This window comes from Coregonus lavaretus, assembly GCF_964263955.1.
Source record: "Coregonus lavaretus genome assembly, chromosome: 22".
Taxonomy (NCBI): Eukaryota; Metazoa; Chordata; class Actinopteri; order Salmoniformes; family Salmonidae; genus Coregonus; species Coregonus lavaretus.
The window spans coordinates 19,318,043-19,327,818 of NC_140009.1; the positions used below are offsets into that span (position 1 = coordinate 19,318,043).

The 9,776-nt window shown below is 41.9% G+C and overlaps 1 protein-coding gene across 1 annotated transcript in view; it reads right to left on the reverse strand.

Annotated features, from left to right (window-relative positions):
* LOC311149410 (DALR anticodon-binding domain-containing protein 3-like) overlaps positions 1-8,359 on the reverse strand; it is a 33,475-nt gene extending 25,116 nt beyond the window's left edge. The window contains exons 1-5 of the mRNA XM_084186593.1: positions 7,500-8,359; positions 6,589-6,893; positions 6,140-6,444; positions 4,364-4,422; positions 4,123-4,224 (exon numbers count right to left, since the gene is read on the reverse strand). Coding sequence (XP_084042719.1) covers positions 4,123-4,224; positions 4,364-4,422; positions 6,140-6,444; positions 6,589-6,893; positions 7,500-7,730 — 1,002 coding nt within the window. The 5' untranslated portion in view covers positions 7,731-8,359. The remainder of the gene's footprint in view (positions 1-4,122; positions 4,225-4,363; positions 4,423-6,139; positions 6,445-6,588; positions 6,894-7,499) is intronic.
* Positions 8,360-9,776: the final 1,417 nt, after the last annotated feature.

Sequence of the window (9,776 nt, forward strand, 5' to 3'; positions counted from 1 at the left end):
ATTTTCAGTTTGCATTTGGTGGACTGGGACAGCAGGTTAGATAAACTAGGACACCATTATTATAGTCCTAATTGTACCCCAATGACAATTCAATTCAATTTTGTGTGATTAGGAAACATCTGAGGATTTCAGAAATGTATCATGTTTTGGGCTAATATGTTGGATACATGTCTGACGAGGTTATAGAAGACGGAAATGCAAAAAAGTGTCCCACTTTTTCTGAATTCACTCAAATAACAGTATTCATAACAGCACTACAAGAACTATTGAACAGGCTATAGTCAGTGTTTTCCACTAGCGCCGTTTACTGAGTCATTTTCAGCTGGGTATTTTGTTTTTGTTTTTTGATGGTACAATGATTCCCTACACTATTCAGTGCTTGTTTTCTAACAAACTGAAATTGAGCAAACAGCGTAGAAATGACAGAGCGATTTCCACTAGATAACCCAGCCACAAAGTCAAAAACAGCTTTCCCAGTTTTACAACAGATGCCGCTCAGGTGGGAGAAATCAATAGGAGAATATCACAGCCAATCACAACACTGTAAGTAATACTGTGAAACACTATCATTCCACTATTAATGTCAGATAAATTATGGACATTTTCTGAAATTACAATGCAAAAATAAAAAATAAATCCTGTGTAGCACCTTTAAGTTAACTAGGCTACTTTTCAATTCGCTAGTCAGAAAAAGGTCTGCCGAGCCCTCTCCCGCTAGAATGAACAATATGCATCTTCTAGCAATCTATTGACAGGACAGGCACCTGTCAGTCACAAAGTGAGCGATGACAGGGAAACACTGCTGGTTTGACAGTCTACCGTCTGTCCCGCCTCTCAGTACCTGGGTGTGTGTGTTGTGTGAGCTGTAGTTGTAGTCAAATTTTTACACCGAGCGCATTCATTTGCACGTCCCATATAATGTGGTAACGATGAGTCGAAATCCACCTAGCCTATTGTTTTCTGGCACATTCATTTATTATCTTTCGCGTGCAGTGTCCGATATTAATGATGGCCCGCAGGGGCCAGTAAAAACGTGGCTCTCGTCAGTCACTGGCCCGATAGGATATGACTCATGTACTGCTCAAGAAGTGGTGACCCGCGGGACCATGGTGTTGCTTGAATGAACTGCCAATCATATTGCTCAAATACAAATGGCATGACATTTACACGTGTAGTCTTCAATGGTTTTCAATGGTAGACTGCGACAGAGCAGGCACATTTTGAACTGGAATTCAAACATTTTGCACAATTTGGCACAGTGCATTATTTATGACCGTTTTATAACCGTAGCATCTGTGTGCTTCGAGGGGTGAGCTTCCTGTTTGAAGGTTGCTCTGCCCCCTCTATAATGTTACACCAATGAAGTGATGAGACTTTTATCATGTGTTTTCTCCGCAAGGGCTTAGTAACAACAGGTTTGATTTTCTCTTCTCAGATCAAGAATTAAACGTCTCAGGATTAAGCTGTCCCAGTTTATATAATGTCCCACTTTTCTGAATTCACCCTATTGACAATATTAAGGTAAGTGGGCTACTCTGTTTATTTTTGCCAGGCAAAACAGAAGGAAATTCAACAAGCAATTTCTGGTCACTAAACTGTATGTGTGCCTGCTTTTGCTCACCAATTCTGATGACTGGTCATTGGTCAACAGTCAAGTCAAGACGTGCAACCTTTTTTTCTGAAGAACAAATTAGATTTTTTAAAACAAAAATGTTGTGCAATGCCGTAGACCTATGTTAGTGACCAGATCGAATAAGCAAAAGGTATACATATAAAATACAAATGGTAGGCTATATGTAGACTATTAAAATATGTAGACAACTATTTTTCCCCATTCAGTTTCACACTCGCTACCCCCCAAAACCTTTTCACTGCGCTAGCTCACCCGACCGGTGTTGATTGACAGTTTGCTGGTCCAATCAGAGGTCAGAGGGTGCGTTTCACTAGCCAATCAGTATTTTTGCAAGTGCGATACTGTCTGCATTCCAAACACGTAAAAGACACACCCTCTCCCCTCAGCCCTCAAACTAAGTAAACACTTCTGATGACATATCATGAGGTATGATGAGTTGACACTTGCAGGGCAAGGGAAGAATGAAGGAATTTTAAATGGACCGCCTTTGCCCGGAAATGTGTCACTCGTTCGTCCCACGGTTGTTTCAGTCATCATGGAACCACCGGTAGCTGTTGTGTGTGCTTTATATGCGCTACAGTCAATTATGATTGCATTTCATATCTTGGCTAGAAGACAACGCATCCGCATCATCGAATGCAAGTCATCCAACGATATCAGGTAAATCTAAAATTACAATGTATAAGTGTGATATCAGGGAAAGTTGTATGCGCTAGCTAACGTTTCCAAAAGCTAACCAAACAAAAACATAATTACTTTTACGATACGTGTTTGTGCCGTCATGTGCATTAGTAGCACAATTTCTAACTTATTTACATTCGTTTACTTACACTTGTATGTTGACTTCTCCATACTGATGTTGGTTTAACGTTTTGGCTGAGTTTTCTTAGTGGATGTACAATCATCGCAAATTGAATTATGGGGCGTTTCAGGCCCCGGAGTGAACAGAATCGCAAACTCGATCACAAACTCGAGGGGCTTACGTTGCCAACTTCCCTTGCTTGGCTAATCGTTTCGACCGACGGCAAAGATGGCCGCCTGGATTCCCCCAAGGGCATAAGGCGAGGGTAAGTGGAGGAGGGTGTGTCTTTTATGTGTTTGAAATGCAGCCAGTCTCTGGCTGCGTGGAGAGTAATCCACGGAGACTCTGTCCCACAAAATGAGTGACTAAGGCCATTTCAGAAAGGTTTGAAAAAATGTTTTCCATGATGGAAATTTCATTTATTATCACTGCTTTGATAAGAACAACAAATATTTCACAAGTGTTTTAGAAGGATACAAGCTGTTGTCACAGTGAGGCCTGATCACACTTTATTTTCATTCTGCTTGGAATTATTCAATTGGAATTATTCAAATCTTCATATTAAGAGGTGGCCTTGTTCTGTCTGTATCTGACAATATTTGTATGCATTATTGTCAAATTGTGAATGAAGAGACTGATGATGAACAACACAGCGTGGAATTGACACAGAGGCAGGGAAAACAGAGCACACGCTTATTTTGTATTTTTACCAAAAAGCAACTTCCTGAAAATCCTCCCACAGAGTCACATGCAGGTCCATCCATTTCTCAAGTGAGCATTCGCAAGACAAAAGTATGTTTGGGAAAAATATATTATATTTCAATTGTATTCTGTTATATTCTTACTATATAGAGTATCCTGAGTGTACAAAACATTAAGAACACCTTCCTAATATTCAGTTGCATCACCCATTTTGCCCTCAGAACATCCTCAATTTGTCGGGGCATGGACTCTACAAGGTGTCTAAAGCATTCCACAGGGATGCTGTCCCATGTTGACTCCAATGCTTCCCACAGTTGTGTCAAGTTGGCTGAATGTCCTTTGGGTGGTGAACCATTCTTGATATACACGGGAAACTGTTGAGCTTGAAAAACCCAGCAGCGTTGCAGTTCTTGACACAAACCCCGTTCAAAGGAACTTAAATCTTTTGTCTTGCCCATGGTCCCTCTGAATGGCACACATACACAATCCATGTTTCAAGGCTTAAAAATCCTTCAATTTAATAATGTATCCTCTACATTATTAAATTGGTGACCAACATGCCTTGTTGGCAAGCGGAATTGGATGGTGTTTGCAATATAAGGAGTAACATAGCGCATTACTTTGCACAGAAAGTAGTATTGTAATGTAACGCGTTACCTTGATTGAAAGTAACGAGTAATATGTAATATTTTACAAGTAACGAATTCTAACACTGCTCATATGTGGTTGCAGCCAGGATAGGTTTATAAACTGTTTTTGGATAAAAATCTGAGTAAATTTGGAGCAACATAAAGCAATATTGTCAATACCATCAGATGTTGTTATAGTTTTACTCGGTAGGTAGGCATCGGCTGATCCTCAAGAGTAAGTACTTCGTACTTAAATTGGTCAGCAAAAATAAATATTGGTGCGCCTCTACTGGTTAGTATGGGGAGGTACAGATCGTCACTATGTGGTAGTTAATGCATTGTTGTGTCAAACAAACCTGTGTCACTGTTGCACCGCTGGCTCTCCACAGCATTGCTATCTGCTGCTGACGGAACTCATCCTGACAGGAAGTGACATGTACTGCGGTTGCCGTGGATACCTAGGTCAATAAGAGATGTGATAACAAACATGAGACCCTATACTGTTTAGTACTGTATGAACAAAACAACATAGTAGCTATAGTAGTACACGGCTGTAGCTTGATGTTTAAAGTTTTTGGGGAAGAAAATGTGACTCACAGTGCAGCCTGCAGTAGCCCTGTCCAGTTGGGCCAGATGAGACACACTGTCCATTTGCACTGAGGACAAATCAACAGGATTGTGTGTTACAGACAGTTCCTATAAACTGTTAATCTTTGTAGGTTTTATTTACCTAAACTACATTACAGTAAGTTTCATATCTAAAAAGGTGTCCTATAGGCCTAGCTCCTTGTGAAAGAAATCAATTTTATTGACCAATTTGACCTTACCATTTGCCAATGTATTCGGAAAGTATATTGACACCTTCCCTTTTTCCACATTTTGTTACTTTACAGCCTTATTCTAAAATTGATGAAATTATTTCCCCCCCTCATCAATCTACACACAATAGCCAATAATCCAAAGTGAAAACAGGTTTGTAGAAACTTTCCAAAAAACAACAAATCAAAATAAAGAAATACCTTATTTACATAAGTATTCAGACCCTTTGCTATGAGACTCGAAATTGAGCTCAGGTGCATCCTGTTTCCATTGATCATCCTTGAGATATTTCTATAACTTCATTTGAGTCCACTTGTGGTAAATTCAATTGATTGGACATGATTTGGAAAGGCACACACCTGTCTATATAAGGTCCCACAGTTGACAGTGCACGTCAGAGCAAAAACCAAGCCATGAGGTCGAAGGAAATGTCCATAGAGCTCTGAGACAGGATTGTGTCGAAGCACAGATCTGTGGAAGGGTACCAAATCATGTATGCAGCATTGAAGGTCCCCAAGAACAAAGTGGCCTCAATCATTCTTAAATGGAAGACGTTTGGAACCACCAAGACTCTTCCTAGAGCTGGCCGCCCACCTTAAACTGAGCAATCGCGTGTAGGGCCTTGGTCTGGGAGGTGACCAAGAACCTGATGGTCACTGACAGAGCTCCACAGTTCCTCTGTGGAGATGGGAGAACCTTCCAGAAGGACAACCATCTCTGCAGCACTCCAAGATTGAACTCTTTGGTCTGAATGCCAAGTGTCACATCTGGAGGAAACCTGACACCATCCCTAAGGTGAAGCATGGTGGTGGCAGCATCATTTTGTCGGGATGTTTTTCAGCGGCAGGGACTGGGAGACTAGTCAGGATCGAGGGAAAGATGAACGGAGCAAAGTACAGAGAGATCATTGATGAAAACCTGCTCTAGAGCGCTCAGGACCTCAGACTGGGGCGAAGGTTCACCTTCCAACAGGACAACAACCCTAAGCACACAGCCAAGACAATGCAGGAGTGGCTTTGGGACAAGTCTCTGAATGTCCTTGAGTGGCCCAGCCAGAAGCCCGGACTTGAACCTGATCGAACATCTCTGGAAAGACCTGAAAATAGCTGTGCAGCGACACTCTCCATCCAACCTGACAGAGCTTGAGAGGATCTGCAGAGAAGAATGGGAGTAACTCCCCAAATACAGGTGTGCCAAGCTTGTAGCAACATACCCAAGAAGCTTCGAGGCTGTAATCGCTGCCAAAGGTGCTTCAACAAAGTACTGAGTAAAGGGTCTGAATACTTATGTAAATGTGATATTTCAGTTATTTATTTTTAATACATTTGCAAATAATAAAAAAAAAAAATGTTTTTGCTTTGTCATTATGGGGTATTGTGTGTAGATTGAGGGGGAAAAAATAATGTAATCCTCTTTAGAATAAGGCTGTAACGTAACAAAATGTGGAAAAAGTAAAGGGGTCTGAATACTTTCCGGATGCACTGTATGTGTTATTCATATGTTAACACATTTACAACCAATCCCCAGGTCAAAGGTCAATGTTGTTTGTCTCACCTGTACAGGTGCCCAGGCTGGGGTCATCCCCTGGCAGCTGCTCCTTCTGAAACACCCTCTTCAAGTTCACCCTGAGCATCCCCTCTTTATCTTCATCCATATTCTTTCCTTCACTCACTCTTCTTCCTCCATCTGTCTCCTCTTTTTCTCTGTATGGGGAATTCTGTAAAGCCTCCAACATTTTCTCCTCCCTCTCATCATTGGTCCAGCTGATGGGCACTGTGGGCCAATCGATGCCAAGCAATCGGAGGAAGACAATGATGTCACTTTCCTCTGGTAGCACAGGGCAGCAGGACACAGTAAACCTGAGAGAAACAGTGATGCAACTGACACTGACTACACAGTCTAACACATATTTATGTGCACTGAACATACACAACACAGCAGATACATACATACTGGACAATGACATTATGCCAGACTAGTAATTAAGCCATCTCCTAACTCACCCCTGTCTCCTCAGTAGTGCCCCTAAGTGGTCAGTAAGCAGCACAGTGCGTAGTTGCCCCAACGTGAGGGTGTCAGGGGACGGTAAATTGGGTTTGGGGTGCAGGGCGGGGCAGTTGAGCACCACACACCCCTGTCTCTGGCTAGGAGGCTTCAGGTACACTGACGCTCCACTCAGGACCTTCTGAAACGCAGCAGTCCGGTCGACCCGCACCCTCAGCCCCTCTCCCATGAGTTCCCCCCCAGCCACAGGAAGAACCCCTGTCCCTCTCAGGGACTGCACTCTACCCATCACTGCTGGGGGAACCTACACACAAACACATCGCACTTACATACTGTCCATGCATTCAGACAGTTTTCTAACATGCAAAGACATATGCACTATCAATCACACAGTCAAAGACTATTGCAGTAGTAGCCTTCTGCCTGCAATGGTATAGGCTTAATTTGCCTCCTGCAGGACTGTGTGGTGTTGTATTGACAGATGCCATTCAAAAACGAGACCCATGTCATGTGGAAACACGGTGGCACATTTTGCTGTGTGACCCACATTGTATTTGCTAGTCAGGGGTTAATAATTATTGCCCCAAGGTTTAAATGTTATGTCGATGATGGCAATGTCAAGTCTCAAATATGAAAATGTATGTATTCAATTTCGTTCACAATCATAAAGTGGAAGTTGTTGATGACAGTTTGGGGTAAAATTAGCCTCCACATATCTCTCGAGAGTTGAACATATCAAAGAGAAAAGCGCGTGCTGTCAACTGTGTGTGTCTGTCTGTCAACCAATGCGTTACAAGCAGTGCACCAACTGCAAACAATTCAAAGGCAAAATACAATGGGGTTATACGAGAATGAAATAAGAAGAAGTAAGCTAGTTAGCTAACTGTTAATCTAACGTTAACAGACCGACCTGTCCGTCTGCATAAAGCGTATTCAGCACCGTGGTGGGTGACAAGAAGTCCCTGTTTCGGAGATTCTTAGCGCTGCTTTCTTTGAACCAAAGCTTCTCTGGCTCACTCGAGATTCTGTCCCCGCTACCCAGACCATTAGCATCGGGAACATTTTCAGGATCTCCCCGAAGAGCGGAGCCCAGAGCTTGGACGGTATGGGTGATCCGAAATGGCGTCTCAATGTTCTCCATCACTAACTCACAACCTGGTCATCACTCTAACTGGGCTAAACGGCATCTTAGTAATTTCTGCTTTATGACAGCTAGTTTCAATTACACAAACATGCTCCAGTTAGTCCATCGATCTCGTATTGGCTGTAGATGACTGCGTAATAATCACAATGCGGAACTGTAGAGTGCAAATGTTGTTTCCCCGAATCCCGTTTACTTGTGAAGCACGGCAAAAGAAAGAGTTTAGGGCGCCATCTTATGTGTGGCAGGGTTGCCTGTTCAGCACAATGTACTCAGTTTCTGCACTAAACTATGTTGAATATTTGCTTAATGAAAATGACAACACCCTTCAGCCCAGCGTCCCACATAGTTCTTGACTTGATTTCTCTCCAGAGAAATGGCTTGTTGGGCTCACAAAAAAAAAAAATATATATTAAAAAACAACATTTCAGTTAATCGCTCAGCACTAACACACACAAACATTAATTGCCTAAACCATCAGTCTTCCCTGTCTGTTGTTCCATACCTATGCTGAGGGAGTATGTATGTCTGTCTGTCTATCAATCAGTACTGATAGTGTTTTTGTGTAATCGGATGCCTCCCATATCCTTCTGAAATGAACTGACATGAATAAAGGTGAATAAGTCAAATAAAAAAAGCTTTTTTTGTTATTGTGGTGATTTGAGTGGTCATTTATCAAGTGTAGAGATATAGGAAACACACCTGGGTTCAAATATATGTGTATTTATAATTTAAATATTTATCCTCAAATAATGTGGCCGAAAAAATGAAATTATTGGAACCAAGACTTGCTTAAAAAGTGTCACGTATACGCAAGGAGTCAGGAAGCAGGTGCAGAAGGAGAGTTTAATAACAATGATGCAAGGCAAATGAACAAAACGGGATGCGTACTGAACATGAAAACAAACCAATACTGCCTGATGACTGAGGCTACTGAGGGCTAAATAAAGGGAAGGTAATCAAGGTGATGATGAAGTCCAGGTGTGCGTAATGATGGGGAGCAGGTGTGCGTAATAATTGTTAATGCCAGGGCCGGTGGTTAGTAGACCGGCGACATCGAGCGCTGGAGAGAGGGAGCGGGAGTTAGTATGACAAAAATAACTGATATTGGCACAAGATGGAGTGTTGGAACATAACGAGTATAAACTACTGTGTAGAATGTATTATACAAGAGACAAAATTCACAAATTCTACAGCACAACGGCAGAGTCATGTCTTAAGTGTAAACTAACTCAATAATTCATGCCTTCTGGGAGTGCTATAAAGTCCTAAAGTTATTGGCAGAGTTAGAAAGCTGGCTGTCAGAAGTTTTGCAATGCAAGTTTACTTTTAAATCTGTCTCTGCATATTTCAAGACATAGCATATGTGGGTGCGGTGAGAAACCCAATGGGTTGGTCAATATTATTTTTATCGCTTACACTGAGTGTAAAAAACATTAGGAACACCTTTAATATTGAGTTGCACCCTCTTTTGCCCTCAGAACAGCCTCAATTTGTCGGGGCATGGACTCTACAAGGTGTCAAAAGCGTTCCACTGGGATGCTGGCCCATGTTGACTCCAATGCTTCCCACAGTTGTGTCAAGTTGGCTGGATGGCCTTTGGGTGGTGGACATTCTTGATACACACGGGAAACTGTTGAACGTGAAAAAACCCAGCAGCGTTGCAGTTCTTGACACACTCAAACCGGTGCGCCTGGCACCTACTACCAAACCCTGTATAAAGGCACTTATAAATATTTTGTCTTTCCCATTCACCCTCTGAATGGCACACATACATAATCTATGTCTCAAGGCTTAAAAATCATTTAACCTGTCTCCTGCCCTTCATCTACACTGAATTAAGTGGATTTAACAATTGACATCAATATGGGATCATAGCTTTCACCTGGTCAGTGTATGCCATGGAAAGAGCTGGTGTTCCTGTTTTGTACACTCAGTGTATATTGAAGAAGCTATTACTTAAATACTGGAAGTCAAAGGATACTCTATAACGATAAGAGAATGTCAGAATTAAATGATTTCAAATTTAAATATTGAAAAAATAAT